At 41.7% G+C, this 18972-nt stretch overlaps 1 protein-coding gene across 1 annotated transcript; it reads left to right on the top strand.

Annotated features, from left to right (window-relative positions):
• The first annotated feature begins 520 nt into the window (after positions 1 to 520).
• On the top strand, positions 521 to 11626 carry csrnp2 (cysteine-serine-rich nuclear protein 2). Its single transcript, XM_028994933.1, has 5 exons — positions 521 to 1113; positions 5159 to 5328; positions 5963 to 6225; positions 6847 to 7143; positions 7396 to 11626. The coding sequence occupies exons 2-5, from the start codon at positions 5172 to 5174 to the stop codon at positions 8233 to 8235; spliced, it is 1557 nt and encodes a 518-aa protein (XP_028850766.1). The 5' UTR covers positions 521 to 1113; positions 5159 to 5171; the 3' UTR covers positions 8236 to 11626.
• The last annotated feature ends 7346 nt before the right edge of the window (positions 11627 to 18972 follow it).

Genomic DNA, 18972 nt, shown 5'->3' with positions numbered 1-18972 from the left:
TTTTTTTTTTTCATTTAAACAAAAAAGACTAGTTGATTTCACAAACCACTCTTCGAAGCAGCCACCCCTCATTGTCAATGTTTCTTAGGTTAAATGCGGAAGCTTCGTTTGCTGTGTGACTAAACCGATGAGCTCTTTTGGTCCGTGCGTATAAACATAAATGGGCCTTGCACGCTGTTTTCCAGTAATGTAAATCGCTGCAATGGCTCGACAAATGGGTGGCGGATTTTCACATTGTTAATGAGACCGTCTCTAAGGAGAGGTTTTGTGCGCCGACAAAGCTCGAAAGAAGCCTACATTTCCCAGACCGCCTTGGGTGTGACGTCACGCACAGTATATATGAGTCTTGTGTGGCATCCCGAAGCCTATTGTTACTCTGTGACGAACCGGGCTCGGACAGTGGGCCACGGAGGCTTCGACCATCCGCATTTTGGGCGCGTACCGCGTTCATACAAGGACAGATTCTCCGCGGATTTGGATCAAACTCGCGGCCGGTCCTTTTTTTTTTTTTTTTTTTTTTGTTTTGTTTTGGAACGTGAACATTTCAGAAGATTAAAACCCGCCCTTTGTCCAAAGCGGCGACATCTCCGGTGCGACCGTTTAAAAAGGAACGACGATGAGGATTGTGCTTTGGCACCCATGCCATTGTTAACCTGACATGTCAAACGGACCGATCTGATTAAACCAAGTCCTCCTCCCGCATCGGCCGTGTCGTTTCCCTGCTTTTTTTCTTTCCACAGTTGGAACAGCGCGCATATACCGTCGCATTTTGCCGGCGCCCCAACATCTTGACCGCACACGCCGGCATCAGCATTTCAGCTCAGCCCCGGCATGTTTCATCACCGCTGAAGCGCACCGACCGGCGGCCAGAGAACAGCCGAGCCGCGCCTCCTCCCCCGCCCCAGTCGATGCTGCCGCGGACAGCCCGCCGTCGCCCGAGAGCCGGTAACCTTGCGGAGCCTGGAGACGTGGAGCGACGACCCGGCCTTCGCATTCACTCTCGCGTTTTAAAAAGAGACGGGGTGGGAAGAGGAGATCTGAAGGGGGGGAGGGAAGGGAAAGAGAACCCCTAACGCGGAATCGCCGGCGAAAGGATCTCCAGTTCTGGCCAAGGTAAGGCGCTCGGCGACGAAGGGGTTAAAATCGCACAAAAAAAAAAAAAAAAAAAAAAAAAGGGGGGGGGGGGGGGGTAGACCGACCCCGACCGGCTCCGCGGTATTATTTATAGTAAGGTGTGCAACTGTTTCCGCCGTAATCCTCGCTTTATTATTATATTTTTTTTTCTTCTTCCTGTCTCAGCTGTCGTAAGGTCGCCAGATCTGAGTAGGGGTGAAACCCTCTTTCCTTTCACACACCCCTCTGCTGTACAGCTCTGTAAATGATGCAGGAGCTGCTCTTTTTTTTTTTTTTATTTCAGATGGGAGGCTGCTGCAGTCTATTGCATCACGGCGATCCCATCAAATAGACAGGAGGGCTTTAAAAAAGAAAAAAATGTCTGAGATGCCCATGAGACGAAAGGGGATCCGTGTGGCAAAAAGAAAAATGAAGTGTCCACGTAGTGATCTCAGCCGGTGCCTGGGTGTGATGGCAGCACTCCACCCCTGACTGTTACTGGGTGTTTCCTTCTCGATGCTGACCTTGCTGTCTAGGGCGGCCTGTACCCCGCATTCTCCCCGCAGCTAATCTTCCTGATTGCTGTGCTGCGAATGTGGTCGTGTTGGGGCCAGACGTGAGCGTTTGTCATCCATTGACTGCAGGCCATCTGTGGTAACTTCCCTGGTAGTAGGGAGCTGTAGTATGGTGTCTCGGATGTGCCAGAAAACACAAACGTTGGGGGGGGGAAAAAAAAAACGTTTCTTATGGCAGCTTTGGGTGTGCTGTTAAACGACCTGTTCCACGAAATTAATAAAATAGTTTTGCACCTTCATTATTCATTTCACCAGTTTAGCGCTGCCTGTCTCATTATTGTCTACATGTCTTGTTAAATGTTACTGCTTGTGTGCATTTTATGTGGCCTGGTTTGTCAATGTCTCACACGCACACCTTGTCAGTATTTAACTTTTATTTAGAATAGAATCGAATATTACGCACGCATAATGACATTAAAAGAAGCTCCTTCAGTGCAGACATGTATGTAGAAAATACATATGCAAATATACACAATACAATAAGGGGCAGGAATTACAAGTGAAGTGTCAGCGTTATATCCATGGGAAGAATAAATAACTGAGTATGGTTTTGTATACAGTACAGGCCAAACGTTTGGACACCTTCTCATTCAGAGTGACTGTGGAGGCCAGGTCTCCACTTTTTGTTAAGTACATAACTCCACATGTGTTCATTCATAGTTTTGATGCCTTCAGTGAGAATCTACCAACGTAAATGGTCATGAAAATAAAGAAAACACATTGAATGAGAAGGTGTGTCCAAACTTTTGGCCTGTACTGTATGTGTGATGTGTGTGTGTGTGTGTGTGTGTGTGTAGGTGGGTTACATGTTATTGTACATTATAATTATTGAACACTTATTTGCAAGTATTCACAATAATGATGAACATGTAGTGAGCAGTTTAAATGTTACACGTAGCTCCAGGTTCCAGAGAAACGTTGTTTCGTTTCACTATGTACTGTCTAACGTGTGTAGATGAAATGACAATAAAGCTCAACTTGACTTACGTTTATAGGAACTGAAGGATTGCTGGCAGGTGACTTCCTGATTCATTGGCCATAAAGGATCTGCCTTTTGGATTCACAATGGTTTCCTTAGTAAAAAAAAAATGTGCCATGGTTAAGAAAATATCAGCTTCCCTTTAGGCTAAGATGATATATTATATCTCCAAGACAAACAATCTGGGGAAATGTCACGGATCCTGCATTTAATCTGGACTCTGTTGTTCAGTTTTAGGAAATCCTTCACACTTATACACTTTAAGGTTTTAACTGTGAGTAACCAAAGTACAAATAATTCAAGCACTTATTTTCATACCACAAATTTTGAACCAGACAGTACAACATTCTATTATCTGAATAAATAGAAAATGTATTTCAACATATAGGAGGGAAAGCTGACTGACTATTACCACATAATTATATTAAAATAAAAATGAGCAGATTCAGTTTCTTTACTAAATCCCCCTTACTGTGTAATGCTGTCTCCCAAATAAATTCTTATTGTCACTTTCACACTCAAGGTTTATTTACAGGTAAAGCGTGCTAAAATATTTGTTAAATTAAAATATTACACATAGCATTGAGCATACACGTAATATACACGTACGTATTTGTTAAAATGTTTTACACATTATTTGCATGACACTCTTCATTTTGTTGCCCACATTAATTCTATGCGTCTGGCTACATAATTCGCTGAGTCACTAAAGGACATTATTTTAGTGTATTATTTACATTGCAGAGCATTTTCCTGAGATCTGCTCTGCCAGGCTTTTATATATGTAGTGTCTGTTCACAGGATGGAAATCTGTACTAATTAATATATGACTTATTTATTTGCAAATATTTTTATATATATATATATATATATATACACACACACACACACACACACACACACACACACACGCACACACACCATTTCACTGTGTCCTAGTTTTAAATTTGGACCTCAAGGAGTTTTAACTTCAGTGATTTCATGAAAGTGGTTCAACTCTTTTTTTTTTTTTACATGTGAAACTTTAGACACTATAAAATAATGAGGACATTTGGTCAAAATGTGACTCTTTTTGCTTATTGAAAGTTGGAACGCGGTGTAGAAAAGTGAAAATGCTTGTTAGCAGTGTAACTGTGGGAGACTGCCAGCGGTACTGTACAAAAGTGCTGCAACATTTATTACATCAGAATCGACTCTGGCAGCCTTCCAGTCATATGCCAAGCTATTTTCTGCCCTATTTGAATGAGGCTGGCAGGGATGGTGCAAGCACAGTGGAAGATCTGTCAAAGCCATATCAAACTTTGAAATGGAAAATGCACAATACCAGGTACTTGTTGCACGAAAGGGGCATTCTTAGGTGTCAGTTGTGCAGGCTGAATGACCCCTGGGGCAGTGGTGGCCTAATGGTTAAGGAATGTGATTGTCACATTCCTTATGTATCATAATGACAATCACTTCACTTTCACTTTCCAATCCTGTCTGCATTATTTTGTGACCTAAACCACACTGTCAGGTTGGCAGGATAACTTCAAAATGTGGACGGAGGTGAAGCTTCGATTGTGTCATCTTATATTTTGCATTTGGGAGTGTTCTAGTAGAATATGAGCACATCACAAACGCATTGCAAAATAGCCCAAAAATATCCAATGCCACAGGCTGAGCAGAGCATCGCTCTTACCACTCCATGGTTGGGTCTAAACTGTGTCGAGGGTGGGCTTGCTTTCCCTCGATTAACAAGGTAGATTGCATGGTGTATGGCTCTCTTGGGGAAAGAAAATTGCACAAATCTGCCTTTCTATTTTTATCACAGTCATTCCATGGCCATTAAAAACCACCACACCTTCAACAGAGAGAGCTGCTGATTAGACGATCAAATCTCACCAACCAAGTAAAGGCCACTGCTGTGGCCACAGTTTATAACGTTGTTATTATTCGATTAAACTATTTTTTGAGCTAATAGATTTTGATGAGTACAATTTTATTGACTAATATTAAGATCATTCTTTACACAGACACAAGCATATCAATTGAGAGATAAGTGACATTTCTGAATATTAAGTATATTTTATTATTTGTTGACCTAAATAATGGTGGTGTAAACAATGCATTTTGCGTTTAGTATTGGGCCTCCTTTTATCTGTATTCCATCTATTGTCAGAAATGGAATATAGATACCATGAGTGTTTTCAGTAGAGTGATGTATTTATAATTAAGAATGCTTGTGGTTTTGCAAGCTTTGAATAAGCCCTTTATATCAGGAGGGGGGTATTATCATGGAGGTCGCCATACTCTGTCACCATGTGTCTATAGTAGATCAGAACGGATGGAGTTCAGTGGCTTATATTTAGTGGCTATATTGATTAATGTTACGTATTTCTACTATGTGTGTCTGGCTGTACAGGTCTCATTCACCAAAGCAATTAGCAGAGCCCCTCGCCTGGCTTCATCTGTCAGTCAAACTGAACCTGTACCTGTGTCTCCCTGCTGTCAGACGCTGAGTTTCCATGGAGACAGTGGCAGCGCTCGGCCTGAAACGAAGATTTGAGGAGGTGGACAGCGGCTCACCATACTCCACACCCAAAGACTCGGACGATGACATTTCTTGCAGCGACAGTGCGGACAGCTGCGATAGCCTCAATGCTCCATGCAGCTCTCACACCCGTAAGACTTCAGCAGCCGCTATACACAAAATGTTAAAAGAGTGCAAAAAATATGCATGTTCTAGCTATGTTAAAAGTCTTCAGAATTCAGCGCTTTCACTGGCACCAGGCGATCTGATCGCAGTAATCTGGTAAAGCAGAATCACGTTTATTGGCACCAGGATATTTAATGCTGTTGGTGTCTCCCAAAGTACAATATATAATGTATAATTTATAGTGTTCAGTTTTGCAAACCAAGGTATAATATATCCAAATATATATACTATTTTTACAGTACAATGCACAATGGCAAGATTTTAGACATAATATACATTCAGTGCAATAATGTTCATAATGTATGACATTTATGAGTTTATGAGACCAAATAATAGATTTGGAGTCATGTTGAGCCCTTAAATTAGCCCTTTAGGGTGGTAGTAGCCTAGTGGGTAACACACTTGCCTATGAACAAGAAGACCCAGGTTCAAATCCCACTTACTACCCACTTAAGTTGCTCCATGGGGGACTGTAACTACTGATTGTAAGTCGCTCTGAATAAGGACGTCTGATAAATGCTGTAAATGTTAGTGTGATGCACTGAATCTACGCATTGCACACAAACAAGTTGAGTTTCATAGTCTCTCTTCCCTCCTCAGCAACCTCCATTCTCAGACGGCCCAAGTCCACCCTCGGCAGAAAGCGGGTTCGATTTGACGCAGTGACCGTCTACTACTTCTCCCGGCGACAGGGATTCACCAGTGTGCCCAGCCAGGGCGGAAGCTCCCTGGGGATGGCGCGTCACCACTGTGCCATCCGACACTACACCCTGGGAGAGTTCGCACGCGAGCAGGAGAGCAGCCACCGCCACGCCTTACGCCAGCATCTGCGCCAGCAGAAGCTCAATGCCCGCAAGATGAAGGTTCTTGTTCCAGTCCTCCAGCGTTTGGAGTTTGAGACCGCTGCTATTGACTGATTTGAATTGATTTAAAATCGTCAATCTAGAAATGAGATTCATGAATATCATTTAGATGTTCATTCTTATTAATTAATTATTAAGACAAATATATGAAATTAACACAAAGTTTAAGGTGCCAATGATTTAATACTAGTGAAATTATTGGTCCATGCAGGAAGATAATTTTACTTGACAAGAAATCTTAGAAATTATAGTTTAGTATTTTGTAATTCATTCTATAGTCTTAAATTATGAAACAACAGCTCTTTTTTAAAGATTTCTCATCAAGCATAATGATCTTACTGCATGGACAGATAAATGAACTAGAATTCAGTTATTGCCACCTTAAACTTAGTGTTCATTTCAGTGTAGAAGATAGCCTAAAAAGATTTAACTTAACATAATAATTATTAATTAATTAATCTCATAATTCATCTCATATTTCTAGATCCATGATTTTAAATCTTCATTCAGATTTAAATCTTAAATCTTTAAATCTGAATGTAGGAAGAAATGCAGCAATCTTCGTAGTCAGGTTTTTAATATTCTACAAAATGTTCTTCCCTTGATTTTACCCAATCTCAGCTGACAAGGAATGGTACGGTCGAATGTGCACAAGCGGACCTCCTCACCTTGGATGATGTGTCAGATGAGGATCTGGATTTAGATGCGGTCGAGGTGGACGACTGCTTCTTCCTGCAGCCCCTGCCCACCAAAAGACGGAGGGCACTGCTGCGAGCGTCAGGCATCGCGCGGATTGACGCGCGGGAGAAGGCGGAGCTGCGTGCCATCCGGCTCTCGCGGGAGGAGTGCGGCTGCGACTGCAGGTTGTACTGTGACCCGCGTCACTGTGGATGCAGCCAGGCTGGCATCAAGTGCCAGGTGAGCCTGTAGGCCGCGACCAGGCAGATGCTGTGTCCGCTGTTCTGTACATTGTGCATCTCACCCCAGAAAGGTATTCAAGTTGTTTCATTTGTACAAGGGATTTGACGTCATGGGAGATGTTGCAACAATTTATTTACCAAGTTGAGTGTGAATGAGGACCAGGATAAGCCTGCTGAGATATTTTTATATGCACCATGTTTTTCCTACATGGTTAGAACGAGTGATGTGATTCTTCTTTATCTCATTCAGGTGGACAGAATGTCGTTCCCATGTGGTTGCTCTCGGGATGGCTGTGGAAACGCTGCTGGCCGCATTGAGTTCAACCCTCTCCGTGTGCGCACGCACTATCTGCACACCATCATGAAGCTGGACCTAGAGAAGCGCAAACTGCTGGGAGTGTCTTCAGCTGTGGAAGAGGAACTGTCCTCATCCCCTTCCGACTTCTCCAACTCTGACCAGGAGGTGGAGGTTCAGGCTGCTCAGGACCTCCTGGCCCAACATGACAGTCTGGAACGTGAGAATGAGACGGCTGTGTTGCACCTCCAGAGTGCTGAGGAGCAGGAGAGGAGGCGTGAACATGAGGATGAGGAGGCGCAGCAGGAGGAGGTACAGTCGGGGCCGGACCCCGCCCTGTGCCTTCTCTCAGGACAGCTCACAGAGCAGCTGACTGAAGAGAGCCAGGTGGATTCCATGGAGGGGGTCTTGATCCAGGGAGAGTTCCCTGGAGGGGCGACTCTGGTCTGCATTGCAGACAACCAGGATGGGCAGCAGCCCCAAGATGACCTGCTGAAAGACCACGCCACCCCACTGCTCTACTACCAGATCGGCCAGCTTGAGGCTGGAACATTTGAAATGCTCTCCTCAGCAGACAAAGAGACAGCAGGGGGTGAAACTCAAGAAGAATCCGTAGGAGAGACAGAGGGGGGAGGGAATGTACAAACGACCAAGTTGGCCAAGGCGGCTCTGTGCCCTGAGGCCAAGGAGGTGGCTGAAGAAGGATCGCCATACCCCCTGGAAGGTAACTCTGATGGTCCGTGCCAGGTGCCAGAGCCGGAACCACCACGGATGCCCAATGATGACCAAGTCTGAAACCTCTGCAGATGTTTTGCACAAAAGATGAAGAATAAAATCAACTCACTGAAGAATGGTTTCTACCATTGATAAGCACTATAACCATAACAGGTAGAACCTAAAACAATAGCAAATAAATAATAATTGGAAACGAGCATGTAGATTATTAATCTGGTGTTGTAAAAGAGAATTATTTATCTTATAGGGGCCTTGCAAGCATAAAATTATAAGAAAACACATCAAGGTATTTCTGGTGGGACGCACATAGTTCTCACAAACGTTAATATGGCATCACGTCTTGATGCTAGCATGATGCTAGTGGATGCTAGTGTGCTCAGCGTGTCAATTAGCTCATAGCTTAGTTAGCAGAATACACTGGTCTGCTGGGAGCAGTGAAGGCGAATCGGTTGACTGGAACAGGGGCCAGTATCGTTATTCCTCTCTGTGAAGTAGACCTAGCTAATAATCCTGGAGATACTTGGTTTTTTTTATATACTGTACGCAAGCTCACAGTGAACCTTGTTTGGAAGGCTGAGAGAGAGAGATGTGCACGTGATTTTTAATTTTTTTTGGGGTGGGTGGAAGATGGATCCAAAAGAGTGTAATTTTACACCCCTTTTTTCGTTTTTTTTTTTTTTTTAAAGAATCCCGAAATTCTATTACACACAACTCTTAAATATAGTTGTGGGAGCAATGACAATGCTATATTTTTGACTTCTCATCTACAATAAAATTTGTTACAAATAACTTGATCCGAGCCTCGAATCATGGGTAAGCTACCTTACAATTGCTTGTAAGAACACATGTGACTTGATTCCTCTTCCATCGTCCCCTGTTCAGTAAGAGCACTATGTTGAGTAGTTATGATGTAGTTGCAAAGATACGATCCACACACTTTTGGGACTTTTGACCTGAACCATGATTTGCACAAAGACAATGTTCCTGCATTGTTGGGCCGAAGTTGTATGTCACACTGTTCCAGTGTGGAGAAAGCGCTAAGCAGCCGTGTGGTCTTCATTTCATTCTAATAGTTGAATGTGATGACACAGTGCAATTCCAGATAGTCAAGTCACCAAGTGTTGTTATCTTTATCTCTATGATAAAACTACGTACATATATATATTTTTATTTTCACCTAAATGATTTTCATGCAAAGACTGTCATCGGTTTAATTTCAGTGTTTTTTCTCTACATCATGGCAATGTCTGTTTAAATATTAATATTGTTATTGAAATGTTTGTGGAGCTTGGAATTGAACTTTGACATTATTTTATATGTTAATTAGGGAGAATACATAATTATAATGTTGCACAAAAGATGAGCCTTCAGAGGTGTAATGAAGTAGTTTAAAACACTTTATGTGATGTTGCTAAATGATGTGAAATGTGATAACACCATGATAAATATCTGTTTTTATGTATGTGTGTAAATTTTAATTTACAGGTGTTTACTGGCATGAGTGTGTAATGTACTCAAATGAGTGAGTGATATTGGTTGTTATTTTCACAAAGGTGCATTTGTGGGGGGTCTCCATATAATTTCAATAGTTTCAATTAAGCCATCATTGACAATTCTGTTGCTAACATTGGCCATTGTTAAAACATCAATGATGTCAGACTTTGGGCTTTGTGAGAAACTGCTGTAAGATTTTACTGTATTACTTTACATCTAGTTAAATTTGGTGAATGTGTAGCTAAAGAAACCAATAGTTCTGTGATTTAAGGTAGTTTCATGGTTGCAATTACAGTTCAAGTGCATTTTCAAAAATTAGGCAATTTTTCTACATTCACATCAACACAGCAAGGTCATGAAGATTAATGGGAAGATTCAATACTGCTAGTCATGGCAGGCATGATTGGTGGTATTGTTGATGCTGGTGAGATGAAAATGTTTTTTTTTTTTTAATATATAATGCATTTCAAACCAAATGCATCCTTGTCCAAATCTAGTTCTGCACACTGGCTGTTGGCAAAACCCGTGTTTCATGTCTGTCAACCTAGTCAGCAAAATAATTCAATTCTTCACCCAGGAACTCAAGTCAGCTGACACAGAGTGTTATCAGATCACAACTCCTGGCCAGTGAAAAGAATAGCTTAGTACTCTCACTGATGTACCATTCCCAGTCAAGTTTAAGAAGGGAAAATCAGGTGCAATAAATATGGAAGACCAAGTGCTAAAAAATACCTGTCTGTTTTACATCATGTGCTTTCAAAAATATGCATTGTCTTAAATGGCACCTATTGATGGCAACACACTGTCTACTAATTTGTCTAGCTACTGTCTACATAACAATTACTAGTGTCTTAAGCCTAGACACAATGTATGCATGCATGTTTGCTTGCATTTTAGCATACAGTTTGTGGGAAGAATTTGAATTCTGTAAGCAAATAACAATGCTGATTCAGTTGTCTAACATATATATCAGCTAGCATTATAAGAAAACACTTTAACAAATACAGATTTAAGTCAGTTAACAACAAACAAGAGGCAAATGCTAGGACATGCTGTTGAATGGTTTATTAAAGCCGACGTATTTTGGGACATCAAAATTTTGAGGCCGTTCTCTAGCATTGGTTTGTGTAAGGATTATGTTTTTACATAAAGTCTTGATTTAAAAAGGTTTGGTTTGGATTTAAACTTTTTTATGTTCACGTTTCAAATGAAGAAACCATCATGACCACTAACAGTTAGAAATATGTCACTTTAAAGAAGCATGCAGGGTGAAGGTTTCACTGACTGCTTGACAGTGTGAGGTGATCAATAAATACAAATGGGCAGGTCAAAGCCTCTTGGATCTTTTAAGGAAATCTTTAGCCCCAGAGCCTGCCACTAGTGGGTGCCAGAACATGAGGCAATAAGCATTGGACTGCAAATGTGTTCAATCAGTGTGGAAGGAATTCTAATTCTTTGTAATATGAATCGGAAAAAGTGTACCGACCCCTGGTGCTCACACATTTGGTATTGTTCAGTTCTTGCCTCTATGATGTATTCCACAATAGTTTTCCAATTATTACTGACAAAACACAAAGTTTCTGAAAACCAACCAAAACTGTGTGCACATGGGATCTGATTTTGTTTATTGGGCTTTGTTTTATTGTCTTATATTTTTTAGAAAAGAAACAGAAACCTTACTGATCCTTACCTTTTAACCTTCATGCAAACACCTTCTCTTTATCTCATAAATGTTTGGCACCACAACGTTAAACCAAGTCCAACCCACTTCATGATTGCCTTTGTGTGTGCATGTGTGTGTGTGTGTGAATGAGGCTAAATGAAAGGCTAGGTTGATGCTCAAAGCTGTGTGATTGACTCTTACACTAACTGTTGCCTACAAATGAGATGAAACATACCAATTTTTATATATATAAAATGTAAGTTAAAACAAACAAATAAAAAGTGTCATTTTAAATGTGTGTTCATTTTCACTGGAACATGAAAAAGCATTTCCCCAAATTTTCCACTAGGTGGCAGCATTTATTAATGTGACTAATTTTATTCAACTAAATATGTTATTTTTTAAATTTTGAGTCATGTGGGTTTTACCCTACAAATAGACTCAATTCAAATTGTATCAGCTCTATTGCAAAATCCAAGAACAAGGCTCATTCTTTATCACAATTCAACAGAATAACAGACACATACTAGGTTCTGTCAAAGTATTGTCTTGTCATCTGTTGTTGTTCACACTTTTTAGGGACACGTCTATGAGAGACTCGAAATCTACCAATTCCTCAGCTGTGAATTCAGAACTAATTTGTGAATTCATGAGCATGGATGACATGGACATGGATGCAGTTTATTCCTTAATAATGAACACACAGCCCTTGTTTACCTGTAAGATAAAAGCCAGACTCTCTGGGTTACCACTGAGGTTTGGGTGGAAAGTCATTGTTCCGTAGCACTTTCCTGGTATTTGAGTCTTAAGAGCACTATCAAATTTTCCCTCAGCTTTTCAATGGCAGGAAGTGTCCCACTGGGAAGAGTGACAGCACGTCACGCTGGCCAGAATTTGGTTTCCTGTGCTTCTGTGTCTGTCTCAAGAGAGCTAATAAGCCACTGTGCTGTAATCACACAAGTATTGTGATGTCTGTGCAGCATGCTTGGTTAATGACAGCTTCTAACAACTTAAACCTGTTGTTGTAGTACACAAGTCAATGTCTGGAGATTGGTCTCAAGTACACTTTCACACACCTGAGTTTAAAAGTGATCAAATACTAGAATAAGAAGAAAATGATCTGAGGATGTCTCCCTTTCCAGTGTTTCCAATTATGCAATTATGCCACGGCACAATTACTTGGGCTGGAACTGGACTTGATATGGTTGGTCTTATCCTCGTTGGTATGTGTGTGTGTTCTTCTGCTGTACTTACAAATACAAATCTTACAAACACTGATCCCCTCTTACCTTTATTGGGAATTATCCAGTGCTCTTCAGCAGAGGCTCCTTCGAGAACAAAATGACATTTTCAAACCGTACCTGTAAGACACAGTGACAGCGGTCAAGATGAAGAGACAGGCTCCGCCTTTCATGGCTTCAATGTCCACAAAACATCAGAACGCAGCAGGAATGTCGCTGTAGCACCGACATGACTCAGGACCAGGAGAACAATCGTGGCACAGATCCACAAAGTGGATTTCACTGGCCACTCATCCTTTCCTCCCTCCGCCAAGGCATTGTGCTGCGTTTCCAAATGCCGGAAGAGAGCCATGGACGGAGCAGATAGATAATGCCGGGCCTGATGACGGGCGTTATAATCACCGCAACCCCCCCTGCATTACACCGGAAATGTTTAAAGCACGGTACAGCATGGAAAAGATACAGTGCACAGACCGCTCATATGGCTGAGACATTTAGGCCCTGTTAACCTTCACCCTGAGAGCCAGAATCCTGAACGCAAGCTTCATGGCCGGCAACGCACGTACACAAGCCAAAAAATCTGGAAATAAAATGGAAAATTCACAGCCATTCCTCAGATGCGTTCACGGCTACTTATTTAGTGCAGGCATTTGGCCCGAGAGAACAGGATCACTCCAAGGCATGGTGCCATGACAGGAAGTTGACGTCATCTGTTAAACTCTATTAACACCAGAACATGGAAAATTATCGAATTAGAAACAAAGACCACACAGACACTACACTGAGAAAAGTGAACACTGGCCAAACTTTTCTCATTAGAGTAGTTAAAAAGTATTTGTTTGCTCTGTCAGGACTTCAGGACTAATGACCAGCTTTGGGTTTGTTCTCAAACGTGACCTTTGTTAGTCTAATAGTTGAATATGTATTTAACACTGTTTCAGGCATATTCCCCACCGATCCATTGTTTTTGATGCTATTCATTCAAAAATGATCTTTTGCAGAGTGAGTTTTTCACAGTCCTAAAACCTTAACGAGAGTGGTCATTACATTGGGAACCATTAACCACACCCCCACCCCCCACCCCCTCGCTGGGTATGAGGATAGTCATCCAGTGCTTTAGCTAAAATGTGGCTTTGACCTGCTGGGAATCCATTAGCAGTCGGCTAATAATTACATGTCTGTCCGGTTTTAAAACAGCCCCCATGCCGTGGTTTTAATGGGAGATGCACGGGTACGTTCGGCCCCTGGGTCCATCTCGTTTACTTCCAGCGCCACGTGTGCTGAGTGTCTGAGAGACCATGGGCAGTGTTTTCAAAAGTACCCGGACCTTACTTCTCCATGATGAATTTGCCAGGCATCTGGCAAACTGGCCTTTTGAAAAAGGGATCAGATCAAATTGGGGATTCTGAGATTACATGATTAGTGTTAAAATTCTTCACATTTTTTTTTTCCTTCATAAAAGTTGGCAGCCGTCATCACATTATCAACGCCTAAATACACAGGACATCACAGAGACAAAGAGCTCCGTTAGAGATGAGAGCTGTTCCTGTTTATAAAATTACACTGAACAGACAGACCGTGTGAATTGAGCAGAGTTGATTCAGTCAGCGGATATCTGAAGACGCAGGGGGAAAATCTGCCTTTTTTTTGTTGTTGCGACGCCAGCGTTCCTCATGGCTGTTTCGGGTCTCGTGTGTTTAAATGGCACCATTCATCAGCTGGGCCTGGGGACTGTGCTTCCTCTGCGGTGTTTAAATGATGCTCACGCCGTGGATGACGTAAAGACCAGCCTGACATCCGCACCGCGTGAAAGCTAACAAAGCCGAGCTCAGGAAAAACGATAATGTATCCCAGAAGGCCGTGGTGCAGGAAAGTGATGATCTGTGTCCCATAAAAAAAGACAACATGGAACAAACAGGACTGATAATTACCACACAATAAGGATTTTGTTTGGAAGGTTTTACGGTCATCTCATAACAAATCCTATAAAGGGCTCTTCCAGACGACTCTTTGTGTACGGTCAAATTCTACGGGGATTAAAATCCTCAGGCATGAAGGGATTTGGGATTTAGGAACAAAGATGGGTGGGCATTACATTTCCTTTTTGAAGTTTTTGCGCACTGTGGCTGGGCTCTCCAGCTCTCTTCATCTGGACAGCATGAGAAACGAATCACCAGACTAACCATCCATCCGGGCAGAAGAAAGAAAAAAAAAAAGGCAAAATCTATCACTGTTTTAGACACGCTCAACTCTCTCATGAGCCAGAGAAGGAACAAAGGGACGAGGCCCGAGTCAACAGCTGAGAAAACACAATCCTCCCTGCTGGTTCTAATACTGTGACAGTGATATGGTCCGGTGTGGTGAGCGGGCAAATACGCCCCTCATCATCCACCGAAAACCGTCATTCATTCTGTCCACAAAAGCTGCTTATTTTCCAGACCGGAACCAAACTTTACCCAACTTAAAGGAGTCAGAGCAACACAAGTGGGAAGCTGGTTGCCTTTTGGAAAGTGATGTCACTGCAGGACCACAGGGATCTTCCCAATTGCTCCATTTCCATATTTCACAGACAGACATATGGATGTTAGAACACATACACACTAATACACACGTACTCTTTGACTGGAACTCTAAGCACCTCTCAAAATCTCTAAAAATCTCCTCTACAAGATTTCCACAAATCAAATACTGTACACAAACATTGAATTCATCTCTGGACACTTATCTTAAAAAATGAAAAATAAAAAACATATAAGGAGTGAAATGTCATTAACATTTATACAAGTAATTTTATAAACATAAATGCGATTTTCCTAAAGTACATTTACATACTGTACATGATTATTTCATTTTTTTTTCTTAGACAGTTCAGCAACATAACTGTATGAGTTAAAACATAAAAATGTGAGTGTATCGTGTTAAGGACAATCAAACTGCCCCAAATTGCCATTTATATATTCAGTGAAAACAACATGTGGGACTTCATATTAATCATAATTCTAATTGCTTTCTCGTGTGTAGAATGAGCATTGCATTGCCTCAAAAGGGCAAAGTGTGATACGATACAAAGGTGTCCTCATGGAAAGTCCACACGTGATTTTATAAAAAAAAAAATTACAGAATACGGACAAATTGGATTTTTAAGAGTAGTTTTCTGTCAGCTGTGGGAAAGTGAAGTTTGGCAGGTTCACATAAGCACTTTAATGTGTTGATTTGCTTCCGTTTAATTCCATTATACATTCTATACACTCGATCCATGTATTCACACCAACAATCTGAGCCTTGTTTGTTCATCATGTGAGCTGCTGAGACGTCTGCCACAGCGTCTTCTCCAAATCAAGCTCTTTATTTGACTTTGTTTAGCTCAGGAAGTCCACATGGAGCAGCTTTCCTGCACAGTGTGAATTTTCTCAGTCCCCCCCCCCTTTCTGCTTTGGGCACATTGAATCCCAGGGTTCAGAGGGCACATCAGCCCTGAGTTGTGTTCGATGATGTAAATGGGAATATGGCAGACAATGATGTCATTGGCAAAATCCTTCTGTTCAATTAACACATTAAAGTAAAATGCCCCGGAGTAGAAGACAGATTTGCAGTAATGGAGCAGACTGGGTCCATTCATCTGGGTTAATGTCAAGACATGTTACCAGTCTCAGAGAATTCATCAGTGTGGGAGATATGTCTGCTGGTAGCTCACTGGGGTTTATTTGCCGTCGTGGTGAGATCATTTTATGGCAGAACTTCTTTTGGAGGAAGCAGATAAGACTGAGGAGGAAATGCTTCTGAGCAAGTGAATGTGTCCCAATCGCTCCTAAACAGAATCAAGACCACAAACAGACCACAATGAAATAATTTAAAAGAACCTAATAAAAAAAGCTGAATTCATTATATATATTTAAAAGTATCTCTTTGTCTTCCTTTCTTGCGTGATCCATGTCAGCTTTGTGAACGAAGGAATGTACTGGGGTGAAGCAACTGAGCTGCTGGCCATGGAATGACATGAAACACGAATGTGTTAATGATCTTGAAGGTCATTCAGAGGTTGTGCTGAGATATGGTTCCAGCCAGCTGGGACATTGCCAAGAGAGAGATTCTTTCAGGACACGGTTCCTTTTCAGCCAGCAGAGGAGTCGGGTGGGGGGCAGTCGGGCAGAGGGGCTGGTCAGCTCGGCCCTGAACTGCTCGGTGAGCAGCTGTGTGGATGCTTTCAGATAAAGGAGTAGGAAATGGATGTTGGGGGTAAGGGTCACTTTGGGGTCATGCAAGTTAGGGCAACGCTGTTGACCCTGGTTTTCCCAGAGTCTCACCTGTGTTTGGATCTGATAACAGGATCATGGGAAACTTGCTTATCAGAGACCACAGTGGTTTTCCTACTGCAGAGAAATCAAACAGTGTAACGTGAAAAAAAACCCGAAAACAAGTGAACAGAACAAATCATACACTGAAACCCTGACAATGGAAGCAACCTCCACAAGATGCTTACTGAACAGAGGAAATTGATGTAATTCATTACTGAAGAGGGGGTGGGGGGATTTAAGGGGTTACTTCGGGTAAAAGAACAGTTCCTGTGTGCAGTGGAAAGGATCTGATGCCGTTGGGGTCAAAAGGAAGTCAACAGCTTGTAGCGGAAGAGGTCTGCTTAAGTGGTGGCTGATCGGCTTGGGACTATACACTGAATTTTAATGTTGCGTACAGGAAACGGTTTCCTCTCTCGGTGTCTTGTTTATTGAACCGGTGTAGAGTTGTCAAGATTTATTTGATCTGTTGATTTATAATTGTTGATATTTTTTTGCCATGTTTGAATTAAGGTAGGTGTATTTGAATTAAAATAAGACAGTACGTTCTAGTTCACTCAGTTGGCCTTTAATGTGATTAGGTTTCCAGTAGTTCTGAAGTTAAAAAGAGGTGATTCATCAAACATACTTCCTGCTACCAAAAATACGAAGTATGTTTATTGCATTGGATTCTTCGAAATGGCTTTCACCGTAGTCTCCATAACTAGGTGTGTAGGTGTGTATAGATATGACTGGTAAGTATATCTATTTTTTTTATGTAGAGGTATTTTGGTTCCCAAACTGTCATACATTGGCTCCCTCTAGTGGTGTGCAGGGAGTCTCCATAGATTGATGGCTATTTATTCCTTCCTGAAAATACTGACATATACTGATAATCATTTGGGAAAACATTTAGCTGATTTATGATGCATGAAAATATCTCAACAATTATACCTTCTAGTCAATAAACAATGCAATGCAATAAACATATTTAGTATGTTTATTGCATTTATCAGAAGGTTGCCCCGTAATCAGAAGGTTGCCGGTTCGATACTGATCCACCAAGGTGCCACTGAGCAAAGCACCGTCACCACACACTGCTCCCCGGGCACCTGTCATGGCTGCCCACTGCTCAACAAGGGTGACGCTTAAAAGCAGAGGACGCGTTTTGTTGTGTCACCATGTGCTGTGCTGTGTATGACTTCACTTTCGCTTGAGGTTGAAGTTTGTACAAAGTACAGTGTATAGAGCACAATGAAATTCTTACTTGAAAACCTCTCCCACGTAGCCAGAACATAGAACATGATACATAGAAGACATAGAAGACAAAGTGCAGAAGCAATAAATAATAAGTCACAGAAGGGTGAATATATATAAGTTGCATAAGAAAGTGATTGTGCATAATTTAAGTGACAGTGCAGTGCATACTATGTGTTGTATAGCCTGATGGCACTGGGGTAGAAACTGTTCCTGAACCACCAAGGTGCCACTGAGCAAAGCCCTGATGACTGACAGTGCAGAATAGATTGCACATTTATTGAGGTGGGTTTTCAAACAGCTCGGTTTCCTGCTGTTAATTTATGTGTAAAGGTGCCTGTAAAAACACCAAGATTAAAACTCTGTTATCCTCGTAGCTCTCTGGTCCCTCTTCTTTGTTTGGTCAGATTTTCCTCTGGATGAACTGATATTATATTTATTTTTTATTGTTGTCATGGAAAGCTGGCCCTGGGAGGGCGTGAGCGCATGAACGTGTCAGTTTCCATTTGGGGAACAATTTGAAAGGGCGTCTCCAGAATGTGAATGGAGAGAATGAATCAGATGCAGATTTCAAGAATAAAACGTTACCATAATTTTATTATCAATCCTAGAATCCCATCAATCCTAGAAACTCAGACTTGGATCTTCTAAACAAAAAACATTGAAATTACAGAGTGTGGAAATAGTAGCCATTACAAAGTACAACTTTTTTTTTTATTATTATTTGAAATGTGTTCTTTAACACACACACACACACACACACATTGGTTTTAAGAGATCAGGAGCAATTTTGGCTCTGAATGGGTTTCACACATCATAGGCTTTCCTGTTTCTGAGCAACATCATAGCTTACAGTTCAGATTGTAAGATG

This window comes from Denticeps clupeoides, chromosome 10 (genome assembly GCF_900700375.1).
Source record: "Denticeps clupeoides chromosome 10, fDenClu1.1, whole genome shotgun sequence".
In the NCBI taxonomy this organism is placed as follows: domain Eukaryota; kingdom Metazoa; phylum Chordata; class Actinopteri; order Clupeiformes; family Denticipitidae; genus Denticeps; species Denticeps clupeoides.
The sequence above is the reverse complement of the archived record's forward strand: the minus strand, read 5'-3'. Positions and strand labels throughout refer to the sequence as shown.

Excerpts from the sequence above, each read along its gene's own strand:
- csrnp2 (XM_028994933.1), top strand. The coding sequence starts at position 5,172 with ATGGAGACAGTGGCAGCGCTCGGCCTGAAACGAAGATTTGAGGAGGTG. Across the intron at positions 5,329-5,962 it reads TCCATGCAGCTCTCACACCC|CAACCTCCATTCTCAGACGG; the intron begins GTAAGACTTCAG and ends TTCCCTCCTCAG. Across the intron at positions 7,144-7,395 it reads AGGCTGGCATCAAGTGCCAG|GTGGACAGAATGTCGTTCCC; the intron begins GTGAGCCTGTAG and ends TATCTCATTCAG.